The 18,913-nt window shown below is 44.0% G+C and overlaps 1 protein-coding gene across 8 annotated transcripts in view; it reads left to right on the top strand.

Moving 5' to 3' along the window:
• KDM2B (lysine demethylase 2B) overlaps positions 1-18,913 on the top strand; it is a 106,529-nt gene that overhangs the window by 30,872 nt on the left and 56,744 nt on the right. For 7 of the 8 annotated variants that reach the window (XM_041410471.1, XM_041410464.1, XM_041410466.1 and 4 more), the window contains 3 exons: positions 3,822-3,915; positions 4,774-4,927; positions 15,732-15,847. In XM_041410471.1, coding sequence (XP_041266405.1) covers positions 3,822-3,915; positions 4,774-4,927; positions 15,732-15,847 — 364 coding nt within the window. Of the gene's footprint in view, positions 1-323; positions 470-3,821; positions 3,916-4,773; positions 4,928-15,731; positions 15,848-18,913 lie in introns of those variants that run through there. The other variant, XM_041410470.1, reaches the window with a different exon arrangement.

Raw genomic sequence — 18,913 nt, 5'->3', positions numbered from 1 at the left:
CAATTCGTGGCTTCCAGCTGCAGGGCCCCAGTGTGGGAGCGCTGTCGGTGCGGGCCGAGGCGCCCCGAGGTAGCCTTTGTTCCCCGCTCGCAGGCCCGGCAGAAGGGCCCCCGCGGTGCCGGGATGCTGCCGGGGGCCGCTCTCCCCCGACACCCGGAGCGGCGCTCCCGCCCGGGGATGGGGAGCGAGGCCCGCGCCTTTCCCCGCGCTGGCACTTGCAGTTGGCTCATGGGTCTGTGGTATTCGGTTTCAGGCTCAGGGATTTCAACCAGCCGGCGCTGCTCCTGGGAGGAAGGAAGAGTGAGCTATACTTTTCTCATTGGCCCGAACAAAAAACAGAAGCCTCTGCTGGGGTTTGGGAGTGGTTTATGGGCTGAGCTCAGTGGCAGGGGAGCCCTCGCAATGCCAGAGGGAATAGAGCCGTATGGTGCGCGGTGCCTATTGCGGGAGAGAAGGAGCTGAGCTCAGGGTAATGCTGCTGCCGCCTGTGCGTCCGCTCGCGTCTCGCCGGGCCCATGTGCATGAACGCCGCCGCTGCCTGCCCTGCCCGCCGCTGCCTTCGCATCCCGGCGCGGCTCTCGCTGTCTTTGTTTCTCTGTTTGCTTGCGGGTTTGTAGCGATGCGTGGCGAGTGCATTGTGGGTTTGCCTGGGAGTGTGGGCTCTGCGCTGGTTTATGGAGCGGTGTCTGTGTTGTTGCTGTGTTCCCAGCTCGCTGTGTTTGCTTAGTGGTTTAGCTTCATTTGTATCATCTCCCTCTCTTTTTTTGGATCTCCGTGTTTGTTCTTCCTCGTGAGTTTGCAGGTTACTCCATATTTCTTTGCATCATTTCTCAAAGAAATTTCCCCAGATGTTTGTGAGGTTATTTTGTTGTTTGTTAGGGTTTTTTTAAAATTTTTAATTTTTTTTGGGGGGGGGTGTGGTGGGAGGGGGAAGTTTCCCCTTTTTCCACATCACAAATCTTTCCTCCAAAATAACAATACATTAACTGGACAAATTTCAGGCTTGTGGAGAACACAAACCAAACTCTTCAATCGGGAAGGGAAGCTCCCCCCCAGCCGATTACAAGCAGCTGCGTGTTTTAAAACCCTGACTGAGGCTGTGCAGGGAGATAAAGTGGAGTGTGCAGGGGTTGGATGTGGTAGCAGTTGTGAAAATATTCAACTTGGGGCATCTTTTGGGTCGCTTGTGTTTTCAGGGTGTAACTCTGTTCAGGTTGTCTCCCCATGCCTGGTGTGGGATTGTGTTCCTGGAACCGCTGTACCTGCCCTGGCCCAGAGCGCTGTGGCCACAGCACACAGTGGGATGGATGTATTTCCTAGATTTCTTCCAGCGTGGATGCTGTGTTAGGACTTCCCCCCCCTCCCTTTTTTTTCATTTCCCCCCGCCCCCGTTGTTATGAAAAACCCTGAAAAGTTGAGTGGGTCCCCAAATTAGCAGCTGTTGGTGATGAGCAGCCGCTGGCTGAGGCTGGAGCCGAGCGGTGCCTGCGATTAGCAGTGGCATGGAGTGTGCTGGGACCATGTGACTGCGGTGTACATTGGAAGAGGAAGCTGTAGAGGTCAATGCAAAGGCATTGTGCCAGACTCTGGCAACCAGGGAGAGAGCTGGATGGCGGAAGATCCTCCCGCAGGCTCCTCAGCCGGCCGGGAGCTGTTGGGCTTGGACAAAAGCAGGCCTGGGAGATTAACAGCATAAATTGAGGCATGGCTTGTTTGTGGATGGAAGGAAAAACACTTTATTTTCCAAATGCTTTGCAGGTTTTTATTAATCGCCATAAGCGACACTTTCACTAAAACCACCTATATTGGAGTGGAAATTGTGTTTAAAGGAGTTTCAAGAAAACAGAAGGGAAAATGGGGAAAGCAAGGAAGAGTTGCGTGTTCACAGTTATACCTGCTTTGGTGTTTTCTCACAAAACTAAATTTTAAGTGCTTTGATTTGACAGGATTCCATCCTGTTATTACCCTTCTGAACATAAACAGTTTGCCTGCTTCAGGTTTAGATTATTGGCTACTGAGGAATAGCTAAAACCAGCTAATGCTCAGGCCGTGTTTGCTCTTCCAGAATATCTTAATTCAGGGGGTGATTGTTGGTAGGTAGCACTGTCTAGAAAATTTTTGTTGTTAGTGTGATGTATTTTATATCTGGTCTTTTGGAAACTGAAAATAATTGACTCCATAAGGATTTGAATTTTTTACTTTAAAACAACGTGAACCTCTAATACTCAGCACTGCTTACAAGCTGAGAATTTCTATGCTGATTTTTTTTCCTAATGAGCAATAATTATTCAATCTGTGACTTTTTGCAGTTTGGCTGGAAGAAAGGCAACTTCCTTTCTGGGCTTCTTTTATTGTTTTTAAATTCTATCTGACTTGTAATCAACAACATCTTGGTAGAGAAAACATAAAAGGAGAATGTTTTAAAAAAAGTGTTTGGGAGGGAAGGACTCATATTTTGAAATGGAGCATATTGAGAGTGTAGACAGCTTCTTGGCTAGCTGTGATTTTTGAAGCATCTGAAATACCCCAGGGGCAGCAAAAGCTTCTTCCTGCTTCTGAAGGATTAAAAAAAAAATTTCAAAAATTCCAGAGTGGGCAAGAGGAGAGACGTGTAATTGCACAAGGAGAGGTTTTAATTGTGAGATGAAGGCGCAGGACCTTTTTTGAAGCCCACAAATTGACTGTCTTCATGACAGCATTGCGTATCATTCTGTCAACTCCGGCTCGGGATGTGGTTGCTAGGCAGCGGCTCTTATGGACCCAGAGTGGCTCTGATTTGCCAGCCTTCTGCAGACACATGGTAAGGTCCTTCCCAGCCTATCATCTACAGGGACTTCTGCACGCCGGCTGCATACTGCTGAGCTTCTCCTACCTGAATGTGAGCAGAAAAAGACACACTTAAATCAAATATTTTTTTTTTTTCCTTTCCTTTTTTTTTTTTTGAAAAAAACCCCAAATCTCCTTCCGGTAGTGTTTCCATAACTCCCATTAAAAACCAAACCAAACCAAAAAAAAAAAAAAAAAAAGCCATGAAACGGAGACCGGAACAAGGAAAAGAGGTTAGTGGGTTAAGTGGTGTGTGTTTCCTGCGTTTGCAAAGGTGCCTACAGTGAGGAGGGAGGCTGTGATTCGGCCATTAGTTACAGATGGTGGCTGCAGGCTGGAGATTCCTGCAGCCAGACCACAGCTCTTGTGTCTTTTCCAGCAATGCAGACTTTAAACTGCTCAAATCCTCTATCAAGACGGCGTAAAAAATAGTGGATTTGATAGTTAGTGTGGCTGCCAGCTGGGTCCTTTATGTGTTTTGATGCAGAATGCCTAGAAATGTGAACAAAAAGGAGTTAGTTTGCCAAATGAGGTTTCTGTCCCCTAATCTTTGCAAAAATGGCATGAGTAGCAAGTAGGTAAAGAACATTCAGGAGGATTTATAAGCAAATTAGATTTTTCAAAACTTTGCAGCAATTTGTGTACAACTTCTGGTGAAGGCTGTGTCTCTGAAGCGATGAAGGAGAGCATTAAACAGATCACCCCAGGGACTGGCAGTGCCATAAGAAATATTTCTGAGCAGCCTAACTTTTAATGTTTTTCTATTCCCTAACTCTGGAAGCTTTAATTCCTCTTGTATGAGCAGCAAACTCAGACATGGAGATACGCAGTTTTCAGCAGAAACCTTGTTACCTTCATGAGACAAATTCCTGTCTTGTAAATGCAGAAACTTAATTGCTGGAAGCAGCATTGCACAGGCAGTTAACCTCTGCAAATTAAGATGTGAAAAATACTGTTTCAGACTGATTCATTTTTGTCCTTCACTCTACTTGCAGGTACTGTTTGATGAGTGTGAAAGGATGCTTCACTGATTTTCATATTGATTTTGGTGGCACTTCAGTGTGGTATCACGTTTTCCGTGGGGGGAAGGTAGGTGAACCTTTTTTGATATTTGATTTTACTTCTCTGTGCCTTTTGCAGAGCAGAGGGGTCGCTTTCTTTTCTTTTTTTCCCCTTTCTCTATTTTTTTTTTTTTTCCTTGAGGGGATCAGCCAGTGATCAGGCTGTTTCAGCAGCTTTGTTGATACACACAGAGTTTACTGAACTAGAAGGACACCAGTCACCGTTATGAAACAAACAAGTGATTTATTTGAAATACCAAATGTGTTATTTGCTGGTGCTGGTGCTTCTAGGCTCGCTGTTGCTGTGGGGTCCAGAAGTATCTTGCAGTGAGATGTGGCTGGCTGTGTGTACCCTTGTTGGGTCAGAGTGCCCTCACAAGCCTCTGGAGCTAAAGCTTCTGTTCCTTTTAGAGATTTCACGTTTCTTTGGTGTGTACAGCACAGTAAGCCAGAACTGAAACATTAAAGGATACAGAAGCCTTAAAATACACAGCATGTAGAGCTGTATTACCATCTTTCCTGGTTTAGGATGTTTTTCCCAGTTGGAGTGTGGCCAGTGTGTGGTGGGAACTGAAGTCAGTCAGTGGTACAGATCCTGCTCCTCTCTGTACCAACACGCAGTTCTGAACTGCAGGTAAACCACAGGCAGCTTCTGAGTAAGATATTTCTGGAAGAGAGATGACAAGTGACAGTTACCCAGGCACTTCCAGCACGTGGGCTAATTGCTGCTGCTGTCTGTGTGTGCCTCTGTGTACAACACCTGGAAAACAAGTGTTTCATGCACAAAGCAGCTCATTTGCCTAATACACTGTAACCTTGGTGGAGTCTCTCAGCTGTTTCTTTTTGTTGACTGTTGGTAATAATTAAATCTTCATTTTGTTTTTAGATCTTCTGGCTGATTCCACCTACTCTGCAGAATCTAGAACTTTATGAAGAATGGGTTCTCTCAGGAAAGCAAAGTGATATCTTTCTGGGAGACAGGGTGGAACGGTGCCAAAGAATTGAGCTGAAACAAGGCTACACGTTCTTCATTCCTTCAGGTATCCCTGTTAACTAACCTGGAATGACTGGGATTGTGCTTTGCTAACAGTTCTATGTAAAACAATTCTTCACACCTAAACCCCATACTGACCTCTTTATTTGCTGTGGCAGATGAAAGGCCAGGGACTAAATGTGCTTCATTTTCCAGAAATTAAGACTGATGTAAAATGTACTGTGAGGAAGTGTGTACAGTGATCACGTGTGTGTACTGGGAGAAAGAAGAGAGGAGTTGGGCCTCTGGAGCTGTCAGTTCACCACTTCTCATCAGAGCTGTACTGACTGCTGCTGTTAGCTTTCTGGGAAAGACAGTTTTCTCTTTTTGTGATGTCTTCTGGCAGGTTTCACCTGCAGTTCAGTAACTTGCTCCTTTGCCTCTATCTATAGCCAGAGGTGGGTCTTGGTGGAACTCCAGAGAGATTCCAGCGCATGGGAGAGCAGGTGCTGTGCTCCCTCAGGTTGCTTCTTGAGGAAACAGCTTCATTGTTACAACTGTTCAGATGGTGCTGAATCTGGACATCTTCCAGCAGCCCAGCCACACTCAGTTTTACACTGCTGCTGCCCACCTCAGTAGCTGTGTTGCATGATCCAGGTTCACCTTGCAAAGCCACCAAATAGTTGGAGCTTTGAAGGCTGATGCTTCAGCCCTTTCAGCTCCTGCCTAAATTGGATTAAGGATGGTGGAATGTGTAACAGCCCTCATTTAAGATGATATCAGACTTTGCTTTCTGTGACTGTTATGGGACTGTAAGTTTGTTTATAATAATTTAACACATTGCCTCTGCCTATTGGATCTTACCAGGGAAATAAATATAGGTAGACTTTCTACATATCAGAAAGGCAGGCTGGTAGCTTTTCAGCTCTGGAATTAATTACTCTGTGGAGATAGAATTATTATTTTTTAACCTAGAAACAGAGAGAATGCAGGTCATGCAGAGACAGGGACAATGTTCTTCTCATCTGGGGAGTATTGTTAGGATCAATTGAAGGCCACAAATGTGCACATTTGTAAGTATTTGTTAAGAATCAGCCTGGGAGATGACAGGCAAAATGACTTTGAGGGTGGGGGAGTTAATCTGCAGAGGAATTAGATCTTGGCTTGAAAGAGGTCAGAATGTGCCGTTACTGTTTGAGCTGGGTGTTTGAGTGTGCCTCTGCTGTTTGCTTAGATCCCATTACTGCATCTTCTATTTATCTCCATCCTCCTGTGAAAAGCCTCCTACAAGTAAGACTTTCTGTATGTCAGTTTAGTCATGTTCAGCAGCTGGAACACTGCAGGTTGTGGGAGCTTGGACAGGACACAGCTGTAACATGGTGGCTGACACAAAGTGATTCCAAATGGGTTTTTGACTGTAGTTTCTGTTTTCTTAGGAAAGCCCCAAGTACAGAAATGCCAATACCTCAGACATTTTAGGCTCCGTGCCAGATTTGAAAGGCATTTATGAATAATTTCTCTGTAAGCACCTCATAGATTCAAAGATTTTTGCTCTGCTCTGTGTTGTTTGGAAAACTTACTTGCAAATCTCTTATTTGTGTGAAAGGGCATTATTTCTGCCTTTGTTTTAAGAGTATGGAAATGCCTAATTAAAGGCTGTTCCAGGTCAGTGAATTGAGCACAGCTGTGTAAAACAGGTCAATTCCTGTGACCTCTTTGCTCTGGTTTGTGCACATATCATGTTAGTTAATGTTTGAAAGTGGTTTTTATGTGCTTTAGAAGTGTTCTTAGTGTTTAGATTCTGTTTATGGATGTCTGTAAAAGCAGCGTGTCCTGTATTTTCAATTGAGCCTGATAAACCCTTGACCAGCCTCAACTCATCCATGAGGAAATACCTAATTACAGGTTTGCTCACAGAAAGTGTAGAGGAATTAATGCTCAGCTGGGCTGTGAATGGGGAACATTTCAGCAAGGGACCTTTCCCATAAAATATCCTGCTCTTCTTCTGCTTTCAAGTATTTTTTGGGAGTAGTCCTAGAAGTGCTGTTATACCATAGCACTGTGAGAGTGAAGTAGGTAGAGAAGACTGTAAGAAGACAAGTGAGGGAGTGAAATCACAGTCTGCTGGGAAATGGAAGGTTTGCCTGAGAATCTGGGATCAGCAGTAGATCCAGTAAATCCCCAAAAGTACAAACCACTTGGACAAGAATGGGGATCATTCTTCGGGAAGGCATAATTATAGTGCTCACCAGGGCCTCAGGGTATTTTCCTCTCCATCACTGCCATCATCCTTTCAGGATTAAGTTTAAACCAGTAGATTTCTGCTGGTGTTTGTAACCCTGCAGAGCCCTGAGAGCACGACCCCAGCTGTGGTATCAATGAGGAATTGAGCCCAGTATTGTCAGCACAGTGAGTTGTTAGGGACCAAGGTGCATTTTTCAGCATTTTAGGAGTTCCTCCTAAATATGGGGAGCAGGGAGCAAGCTGGGATTCTGAGGGATACCCTTGCAGGAGCCCAGCTGTGCCCTGGTGGCCCCAGAGGGCTGCTCCACACGAGCCATGCACAGTTACAAGTTCTCATCTCCCACTTTACTGATTCCCTCTGGTGAGTCAAGGATGATAACTCTGCTAAAGTCTGTGGAAAAGTGATAAAATCAACTTGGAACCTGGCCTTTTCCACTAATGCAACTGGTGTTAGCATAATTGTTGATTGAGAAATACACACATTGTGCCATTCTGAGGTTTATGGCCAGATTAGATTCAAGATATTAGACCAGCTGAAGGTTCAAGAGGGGAGGAAGCCATAACTGCTACCAGTGTCAAGGAATCATTTTAAAATTTTTTTTTTCTGTAGAACTCAAACTATTGTTTCCCCAGGATGGGAGCAAACTTTTCCTTATACAGGAAAAGTTTGTGTTGCAGCCCCAGGATATTTACGCTGTGTATGTTACCATGGGCAGAGTTTGATATGTACAGTTTCCATATGGTAAACATTCACCACAGATGAAATCTGGTCAAGGTAATACACCTCCTTCTGGAATAGTGGACAGGGGATGCTGCCTATCTGACTCACATGCCAAATAAAAGGGAAATTCTTTATAAAGTGTGCTTCAGGTGGAAACTGTGATGATCCAGAAGAGAAAAAGGATCATTTCACTGCTCAGTTATTGTCTCAGCAGGGAAACAACAAAATTTTACCAGCCACAGTCAAATCTAGAGCTTGTCCAGTACTGTTTTTGCTGTAGTTTTCTTCTGCACCATGTGATGACTTTTCAGGAAGGATGTGTGAAGTGTTTGGAGTCTGTTGTAGTGGTGTTAATGGGGTAGTAATTAAGGTGTGTCCCATCACTGTGCTGGGACACACAGAATCAGTGTTTGGGCAGCATCCCTCAGATTTCTACAGCTCAGGATTTCTGTGGACACATGTTTTTGGCTTCCACAGGCCAGCTGCTCTGTTATATCCTGACTGTTCCTCTACAGCCTTTTTGAAATACCCCTCACTAAGCTAATGCCAGTTAACCAGGTTTTTTGTCTTCAGTGCTTCTCCCTTTATAAGTATTTCCTCCTTTTACATCACTGCATAACTTCACTGGAACCTTTCTCTCTCCTTCTCTTGCCCTTCACCCTCCACTCCAATCTTTATTCTCTGTAAACTGTCTTTCACTTCTCTCCTTGCACTTGTTTTCACAAGTGGTGCATCCATTGATTTCCCTCTCTCTTGGTCTCTGGACACCACATTAGTTCCTCTCATGTCCTCCTAAACATCTGGTGTTACCTAAACCCAAGCTCAAAATTAAGCATGCCCAAAAATTCATCTTTTTTTTCAATCCACTTACTCTTTTAAGTCTTAGTCTTGCTGAATATGTAATTTTGATTGTGAGTGATGGACCTCTGACATGGATATTGTCTTTCTCCTCCTGCTACAAGCAGGATTTTGGCCATAATTTGAAATATGTTAAACTTGCTTTTCTCTCAGTTTTTTGGGAGGCCTCTCTTTCAAAGAATGACCTTTTCTTTCATGTGTGTCTATATATGTCTGGTGCAGACACTTGCACTTCAAATTCAGGGGAGTTCACACATGTAAAATTGGTGCAGACAAAAGCAGCCAGCTTGTAGTATCTTGTGGAAAATGTGTCTTGCAATGTTTTTGTCTGTTAATGTTGTGAAGTCAGAGAGCAATCAGTGTCTTGAAAAGGTGAACTCCAGCCAGTTTTGGATTGTCACTGATGTTGTGTGCCAGAATATGGATTTTCTTTTCTTTTCTTTTCTTTTCTTTTCTTTTCTTTTCTTTTCTTTTCTTTTCTTTTCTTTTCTTTTCTTTTCTTTTCTTTTCTTTTCTTTTCTGACCAGTTTTGCTGACCTCTGAGGTAGTTGCCCCACTTGTTGTGGGTACAGGTTGATTCCAGGGTTTGCAGTGTGATTGGTCTCAGAGAATGTGCAAACATCCTGGTTTTGGTTCCTGTGGGAGGTGGTGGCTGATGCTGCCAGGGGTTGCTCTATCATCCTCTCTTTCTTACAGCCTTTTTCTGAGCCTCTGTCACTGGGCAGAGGCAGTAGGCTTGGGCTGGGTCTTCTGATCTTACTGTAGGTTTTTCAAAGCTGTAGCTTTAATGTGAGTCCATGGAAGAGGTGAGATGTTGGGCTGCCATTAGATATTGCAGAAGACTTCTGCAGTGCTGATTTATTCAACATTTCTACGATCAAAATCCAGACAGGGTGACCTGCTGTCAACTGGATGATGTTCCTTTCTGGTTCTTCTTCAAACTTCTCGTGTTGCTGCATGCAATTTCACAACAGTTGTGTTTCACCTGGGAGCTGGCAGTGTTCCACCGAGGAGTAAGCTGTTTGTTTTACTTTATTTTTCTTATGTTCTCTGTACTGCACTTCAGGGCCTTTGGCATGGAAACATGCTGTTAGAGTCTCTCTTAATTATTGTGGTAACCTGAGAGTGCTCCAGAGTTCTTGTCTCCAGTCAAATGCAGAAATAATGACCTTTCTCAGATGAATGTTTTTGGGAAGGAGAGTGGACAGAAAGAGATGTTCTGTGTGGACTGCAGGCAGCTATTTGCAGGGATTCAAAGTGTTTCAGATGCTGTCTCAGTGGTTATCAGTGGCATTTTGCCTATTAGGAGTGTGTGGTCCTAGGTCACCTCTGCTGTGCCAGTGAGAGTTTGATGGATTATTGTGTGATGGGGCCAGAAGGTGGCACATAGCCCTTACAGCAGGAGAATGACAGGCTATTAAAATCTGGCTGGTACATTTTTTGCAGGGTGTTGTGCTAGGGCTGCAGAGCTGCCTGGCTGGTTTTGGTTGCTGTTTAGCTTTTCCCATTCTGTGAGCTTCCACTGACATTAATGGAATCTCCGTGCCTGGAACCTCAGGGACCACATGAAGAAGATTGTGGAGGGGATCAAAGAGGAGAGGCTTTTTGCTTTGAGTGTCTGCTTTCAGATGGAAGGTGACAGCATGATGCTGGATTTTTCATTCTGTACCCAATTCCAAGTTCTGCCTCATTCTTAAAAACAATTTAAGATTGAGAGTTGCTGTATTACTTGTACTACTGGGCAGAATTAGTAAATACTTAACTTTAAAAAAGTAAACATGATCTTTCCTTGATAGATTTGGTTGTGGGCACTGTTATGATGCAGTCATTCTTCTTTTGAGATTTGCTGGCAGTGCCCACTCTCAGGTTATCTCTTTAATCACTTTTTATTTTTGAGACTATATATTTTATCTTTTCCGCCCCAAGTTGCTGTAGAATTGCAGGAAAATGTGTGGCAACTCCTATATCACAAGGCACAATATCAGTTCAGTTACTAATGGAAACAGATGCACCATGGTTTTGGCTTGGAGCTTGTAGGCTGTTTGCCCCACAGCTTTATAAGTTAATATTCTTTTTCATTATTCTCAGATGGATGATTGCATCCTTGAGTAGGAATTTGCAGCCCACTGAAATCTTCTAACAAGTTTGCAATGTTTAATAATACTTGTTTTATAAAATTCAAAAGATAATGAGATTATATCTTTCTTTTAACTGTTCAGAAAAAGTGTTTGTTACTGTTAATTTTACCTTCTTGATTTACTAGAGATGATAACATCTAAATATTCAAGTGTATCTTAGGAGTGGTGGAATAATTCATAACTGTAAATCAGCTGAGAGCATTTCTGAGTCTCCTGAAGAGAATTCCTGCTCGGTGTTGGCTTGGCTTCATACACTGGGATTGTTTTGGGAAGGAAAAAGCACTTATTGATCGCCAGGAGCTGAAATAAAAACCATCAACTTCAGAAAAACCTTAAGTGGCTGGTCTTATTGAGGCTTGACATGAGGGCTGGGAGCAGTGACTGCAGTGCCTGTACTCCCAAATCCATTTATCCCACGTGGCTGAGCCTGTGGTGGGCAGGGCTGGGCAGGAGCTGCCCCAGGGCTGGGCTGTTCCACCTTCCTGTCACTGATGTGGGCACAGGCTGCTTGGGCCATGGTCACCCACGGGCAAGAATCTTCCTGGTTCATGGCTGGTCCTCAAAGCCCCACAGTCAATGTCCTCCTCTCAGCTGTAGGATTTAATTATAGCTTTAGGTAATATTTAGCAGGTGCTTTTGTTTGTGGCTTTCAGGCAAAAATTAACGATTTCTTGTTCCACTGACTTTTGACTATTTCAGTCCTTATTCCAGTTGTTCTGATATTGTTCCAGTGCTTTTTTAAGCATTTAGGATAAGTTAAATTTTTGGTGTTGTTCTCTGTTTTTGAGACAATTGCCAAGAGGTGAGGTGTTATCTCCTGTCTCATGTGAAGCCATGGAACACAGAGGGTTGAGCAGCAGTGGCAGGGTTTGTGTGAGCAGCACAGAGCAGTGACTGAGGAGAGACCTGATGAACTCACTCCACAGGTCTTGGTATTGGGGGCTGTGGGGGAAGTTTGTACTGTGAGAGCTGGAAGTCAGACACACAGGAGCTGTCATGACAGGCTGTTCAGCACAGGTGACATGATCTGAAATGTCAACAGACCTTCAATGCATCCAGCAAAATGTAACAGCACAGGTGAAGGTGAGGCAGGGGTCTGGTGGATGACATTAAAGCAAACCCCTTGGCTGTCCTTTTGTCTTCACCATACGTGCAGCTCCTCCTGCTCTGGAGGTTTGTCTTCCCCTTTAAAAACCATGGTAATTGGGGAGCTGACAAGATGGGTGTTTTTGTTTGCAAATGGTCACAATGAACATTCATCCTCCTCAGTTTATTTCTGAGTCGTGCTGTAGCTAAGCTGTGGGAATGGATTGAATGTGCCATCCAAGCTTCTCATTCCTCAGAGCTCATTTCCACAATACATTACCCTGATGGAAACTGTTTCCTGTTTTCTGCTCATCTCTCTTTCCTCCTATTTCTACTTTTCTGGTGCTGACCTCCAGTTTTTCTCCATACACAGCCTAGTATTAGAACAAGAGATTTTCATGTTGAGGTTTTTCCTCTGCAACATCTGTGCCAGTCTTGCTGGGATTTTGTACCTTGTCAGTTTTCCCATCTTTTTTGTCTAACCTTGCCCATTCTGTCCTGTGTCCCTGGAATCCACCTCTTGGTGCTCGTGTCTCTGCAGTTTCAGTTATGCACGTACGTTCCTCAGGCAAGTGGAAGCTATTTTGGGATGCAGTGTGACTGAAATGCTGCACAGCTGAGTGACCAAAATCTATTTTATGCGCAGGTGACTCCTCTGACAGGGCTGTGTCCTGCAGAGGGGCTGAGCTGGATGCTGCCTGTGGGAGCACATGGACTGCAGGAAATCTGGGATTCCCCAGGACTGAGCTGTGTGCCCAGCTCAGCACTTCAGCACGGAGGGCAGGGTACCCACAGGCAGCATCTGTGCCTATCAGAGCCATGCCTGGAAATCATCCCTGCCTTGGCAGGGGTAGGAACTGGACTTCCCAGGACTTTAGATGATGACTTTGCTGCTTGGTCTCTCGTTTATTTTTCTTTTCCCAATCCTGATGGATTTTAGTGTTATGTTTTAAAGGATTTTGCTACTGACAACTGTGTCATTAAGAGCAATATTTTCAGTCTTGTTATTAGGAATACTTGCTGCTTAAAGGACCTAGTGTTCAGTTAATTCAGCAGCTGGGAGCTGAAGGTACTAATTGCTTGTAAGATGTTTAGTCCTGGATTATAAATGCAAGTAGGGAATTAAAGACCTTCTCCACAGAGCCAGAGGTTGTTTCAGATACATTACAGAAGATTTTCAGTTTGCACTGTACCAGCTCTGCAAGAATGGATGCTTGAAACGATATTTTTGTTCATTATTCTTTCTGTGCAAGGGTTTGTCATGTCTGGAACACCATTTGTTAGAGCATTGGCTCAAGCCAGTGATAGATCATTCCACATTTCTCCCAAAAATATTTGGACTACTACCAAGAAAGTCTAGCAGTTATTAACACAAAACCCCTTGGCATCTCGCAGGGGTAGCGTTGACAAGTCAGGGAAGGTTTGTTGAGAGACCCAAAGACCAGGAAACAATGAAATCAGCTGCACTCCAGTGGGAAATGTTCACTGAGGAAATACAATTTGTAGGAGAAGGCTACTGTGTGGTTTCAGTGGAAGCACCTGCTCAAAGAACAACTGCATTGATGGAATTTAATTTTATTGATTATTAAATGAAGGGATATCTCCTTTGAACCTTTTAAATAGGGCAAGAATCAGCTCAGTTACTCCTTTTAATCAAGTTGCAAATATTTGATAGCAAATTGTATTTTGAATGATGTTGATAATTTTACTAAAATAACAGCTGCACTAAGGTTGGACATTGACATCTGTGCTGAGAGAACTGCTGTGGGAAGTGGTGCTGAGGACTCCTCAGTGTTCTGCTGGTAGCTGCCTGGTTCTGAGCTGTCTTCTGCCAGCACTCAGTTGTGGGGCCATGAAAGTCATTTCACTTTTTCAAGTTTCACTTTGTTAATCTCTAAACCTGACAATTAAAGTGGATTGTCACGCAAACCAGCCCTGTTTCAGCACCCAGCCAATGAGTTGGCTTTGAGGACTAGATTTGCCTCAGCACGTGGGGGAAGGTTTCCACTCTTTCCCCCAACCACAGAAATCTTTGTTTATCCGGTGCAATCAGTGGCCCCAACTTCCTTGACCTTGGATCTGTTTTCCTTCCCAAAGACTAGGATGAGGATCATGAATTTTTGTAGTAGTTTGCTTTTAGTACAGGCTGATGTATTTCATGTGAGGTGCTGAACTACTTCAGCTGTGAAGTATTTATAGTGTTGATGTGTATAGTTGCCACCCTACCCTTACATGAAAAAAAAATCCTCTCTAGTTGATTGTTCTTGATTTGGTAGTAATAAACAGGCTTCATATCTGTAAATGAAGTTATGCTGACCAGAGAAGGAAAGATGGAATAATTCTGAGAGGTGCCAGAGCCATGAGCCACATGCTGGTTTTATATGCATCACATTTAGTGTGTGAAGTCAGACCTGTAAATTGACTGAAACATGGACCAGGTTGCCCAGAGGGGCCACGGAGTCTTCATCCCAGGAGACACCATGGAGCCATCTGGAGAGAGTTCTGTGCAGCTGGCTCTAGGTGGTCATGAGGGTTGGACCTCCAGAGGTCCCCTCCAGCCTCTACCATTCATTGACTCTGAAATTCAGAAAAATGTATCCAGAGTGATGGGCTTGTGTTTCCAGGGAGAAAATTCTAGTGCTGATTTCTTTTCCTTCCCATCACTCTCCTACCAACATGACCTTAAAGGAAAGCCCCAGTCCTGCCATCTGCTGTGGCTCAAGGACTTCCCAGACAGAGCTTTGCAGGCCTTTATGGCTGAAAAATTGTTGTGGAGGAGCACTTTTGTGGCTGCTGGCTGGAAAACCCTCTAGGCTGAAAGGCATTTTCCTGCTCCCTCACTGATCAGGAAGTGAGGGAAAGCTGCCACAGCTTTAATGGAAAGTACTGCACAGTCAGGAGAAAATTGACTGCCCCCCATGTTGCTTTGCTGTCTGCTGGTTTATAAATTGTAATGCTTTTCATTAAAAAGAAGAGGAAAAAAAGTGTCAGGTCTCTGTGGGTCCCAGATCATTAGCAGGATCAATTCCTTTTTCACTGCAGAGATCAGAGGCTACAGTCTTGCATAGCCAGAGCTTCAGCTCCTGACAGACCAAGCAAACAATGCAGAGGCAGAAGAGCTGGTGTGTGGCTGTCTGAATTGCTGTGCCTGGATTTTCATTGTGATAGAAGATTCTTTGGAGCCTGTGAAATTAATTGAGTCCCTTGTAGGATTGGGTCAGAACAGTCTCATCAGCTCTAGTACCAGAAATGTTAAATCCCTTCATTTGAGCCTTGCAGTGAAAATTATTTCTTGGTTACTTCCAGAAGTTGATTGTAGGTGATGAAACTTTCACCCCTGAAGGAGGGCTGGTAATAATTTGAAATCTTTTACCTCTGAAGGTGTGTTGTGGTGCTAGTGTGAAGGAAGTTTGGTGTACCTCAGTCCAGTCCTGCAGCCCTTGGCCCACCACCACTGCTGACATGGTTTGCAGCCATGCTGGAGGTGCCAGTCTGAGAGTCAAGTGTATGGAACAGACTGAATTTACTTCTTAGTCATGGATGTGGTTGAGTCACAAACTTGCGTGTGCTCAGTAAACACTGTAAGTGTTGGGTGAATAAATAGAGCTGATTTACAGAGGGTTGTAAGACTGCACGTCACAAGGTGCCCTTCTGCTGTGACTAGTCCTGAAGTGTGGCTGTGAGCATCCCATTTAACCTTTCACTGCTTTAACCTCTCATCCCCAGCACAGTGGGATTCAGAGGGTTGTTAAAATTTGATTTTAAATTGCTCTGTAATGCTACGTAGCACGAGGCATTCTCAGTTCTTTGCTTTCCCTCTCTAGGGTGGATACACGCGGTTTATACTCCAGTAGATTCTCTGGTGTTTGGTGGAAATATCCTGCATAGCTTTAATGTTCCCATGCAGCTTCGCATCTATGAAATTGAGGACAGAACAAGGGTAAGGATACTTGATTCTCTTTTTAACTGAGCAGTTCTTTGTGGCTATGATCTGTCATAGTCTCTCCCTCGTATTCCCTTCTGACAAACAACAACTGACGGGATCTCCGTGTCACAGTCGTTGAAACAAGAGGTAAACATGAAGTAATGAGACTTTCAAATGTTGGTTATTTTTAGTGGGATTTACTCATGTGCTTCCCACAGATGTGTCCCTTCTGTGTCTTTTGTCTGCCTATTAAACTTATATAAAACACCTTCCCTTCTGCACAAAAACATATTGCACTTTACAGAACTTTGTACCAGTATTTCTGGTAACCCTCTGCTTATCACCTCTCTGTGCACACCTGGGGTGGATGCCTGATCCTGGAGAATTGATGGCACTGGGCTGGTTCTGCTGCCCACAGCTGAGCTGACAAAGCTGTGCAGAAATTGTGTATGCAATGACATCTTCTGTAATTGGCAGTCACTACAGTGACTTGATACCATGCAAGAATTTCTTGGAACAGAGGGGCCAGGGTGGGACATTGATCTGAACATTGTGATGTTCATCTGGCTGTAGCACCCACCTGAGGGAAAGGCTGGGGGAGGTTACTGTGCCACCTCTTTGTTGGGGGTGACAGTTTTATCCTTGCTTAATAAACAGGGCACCTGCTCATCATATCCACTGAGTTTCAAAAAGCAGCAGCATCTGAAGGAAGTGACTCTGTTTTAGTAGGCTGTTAAATAACCTGTGCAAAGCCGTTGTGGCATTCTGATATAATAATGGTTTAGAGGGATGTGCAATCCAGATGGGGACTGTTTTTGGAGGCCTCACTCAGAGACAGTGCTGATAAACCATTGACACAGGTGCCAGCTCTGGTGTTAGTGGAGATTTGGGCAAAATGGCAGGAAATAGCAATTCTTCTTCACTAAAAAGTGTTAAAATATTGTGTTCTGGACATCAGTGCAGTTCACTGTTGTTCACCCCTACAAGAGGGCACAAATCTTGCTCCACGTTGGCTTTTACCCCAAATTGCTTTCTTTGCAGTGAGAGTGCATAGGCCTGGAGCAAATGCAAACTGTTGTGAAGTACATCTCTGACTCGGTGGGAGTGAGGTGTCCTCCCCCCAGCCTCCCTGGCTGCCCAGCGGGTACAAGGCCTGGTGATCTTCACTCTGCAAAACAGTGGGGGGAGCAGTGGGTTTCCTGGAGTGACTTTAATGAAGAGAAGCAGAAAAACGAATTCTTAGTGGAAGAGAAATAAAGACAAAAGATGAAATTTAGGGGAATTAGAACAGAAGAGTGCGGCAGAGAGCAAAAGCAGAGACCAGAATGGATTCAGCCTGGCTTTGAACAGCTGGGTTTGTCAAGTGTCTTGAGAAAGTGCAGAGGGACTTGGACAGGAAAGTTATAGTGACAGGAGCAGCAAGGGCTCACCTGGCAGAGGTACTGGGCACAGGAAGGTTTCCAGAGTGACTGTAAATAAGAACCAGCAGTACATGCTGGGAGTACACTGCAGGTGTGCAGGGGAGGGTGTGTTGTTGCTGGGAAGGATGTTTGCACAGGCAGCTCACTTGCAGAACGGAGAAGGGGAGACTGGCAGGGAAGATCAATGCCAGAAACGAGTGATTTTCACTGAAGTCTTCTGAGAAGATGGGCAGGAAATGCTCTGTTTTCTTTAAGTTGTATAAAAATTTTGTTGACACAGGACTTGAGCTACCCAAGGTCACACACCTTGGGTTGTAGCTGCTTAGCTGTGCTTCAAGGCCCTTCTCCTTGGGAGGCTGGGTGCAGCTTTGACTTTCTAAGCTTTTTATGCCAGCAGGCAAAACTCCTTGTAACAGTCAAATATTTTGGTAACTTCTATGAACTAACCAGCCAGTTACACTGAAATGCCTTTTAAAATTTACTGGCACACTGATCCTGTGAAGGGTTGTGGGAGTTGGGTATCTGCATCTTGAAAAATGTCCTGTCACTATTAATTGGGAAAGGGATCCTGCCACATTTGGAAATCCCAAATCAGACCTTTGTTCTTGTCATTTTTTGTTTAAATTTTTGTTGAAGTCTGTGTAGTTCTTTATCATTTTCCTTGCAAAAATAGTGGAGTGCTTTAAAAAAGACCTATGGAAGCCAGCAGCCCAGAATATCCACGACTTCACAGAAGCAATTTCAGCACTTGGATGTTGCTGTGTGCTGGCAACGTGTTACGCACAGGCTGTACCTGTGCTCACAAACTTGTGCTCGTGGGCAGATGTATAAAATCAGAACTGTGTGAACAGTTGAAGAATAGCAAGAATTTCTTCACAGAAACAAAATAGAGGCCGTGCAGCTAAGGCATACAGAAGTTTGATAAAAGGCAGGAAAATCAATACTGTGATTTAGAAATAATAACACTCCCCCCTTTCTCCAAAACTAAAAATATCGTGCAGGAATCTTGAAGGGGAAATGGTTTCAAAACAGGATTCTGGTGTGTACTACGTTATTTGCTTTGTCAATCAAATTTTGTCATTTCTTTGTTGAAATAATTCCATTCATACACTGGCTGGTCTGGCAGACTCAGTACAGTGTAGTTCACCCAAATTTGCCAGTGTGAGCATACTGCAAATGAGTTTCTCATCCGTATTGATCTTTCCATTGTGTATGGCACAGAAGTAAATTACACGATGTGATTGACAAAGTAATTTGCCACACTCAAATCAAAGTGTAATACAGGTGTGCTTCCCCTCTTCATTTTGCACAGAGCAATTTTATGGAGGTTTCACTGTGTTTAAACCTGCTATGTAATGTTTAATCATCTTTGATTGCTGATATTCAAAGTCATTTTTATGCTAGGTGTAGTTGTTATTGTCTTAGCTCAGACAAGAATAAATACAGGGTTGAAATGGTAATGCTGATTTACAGCCTGATAAAATTGCCTAGTTTATATACTTGTCATGCTTATTCTAGCTTAATTCCTCATACCCCTGGGAGACTTTTTAAGAGGGTTGTAGCCATTTAAAAATAGTTTTAAGGAGTAATAAAAAACATGTCTATTGTTGGGAACAGCTCCTAATGTGCAATTGAGGTAAACAAATATTCTCCAGCCTTA

This window comes from Onychostruthus taczanowskii, unplaced genomic scaffold (genome assembly GCF_017590055.1).
Source record: "Onychostruthus taczanowskii isolate IOZ18803 unplaced genomic scaffold, ASM1759005v1 scaffold32, whole genome shotgun sequence".
Lineage (NCBI taxonomy): Eukaryota > Metazoa > Chordata > Aves > Passeriformes > Passeridae > Onychostruthus > Onychostruthus taczanowskii.
The sequence above is the reverse complement of the archived record's forward strand: the minus strand, read 5'-3'. Positions and strand labels throughout refer to the sequence as shown.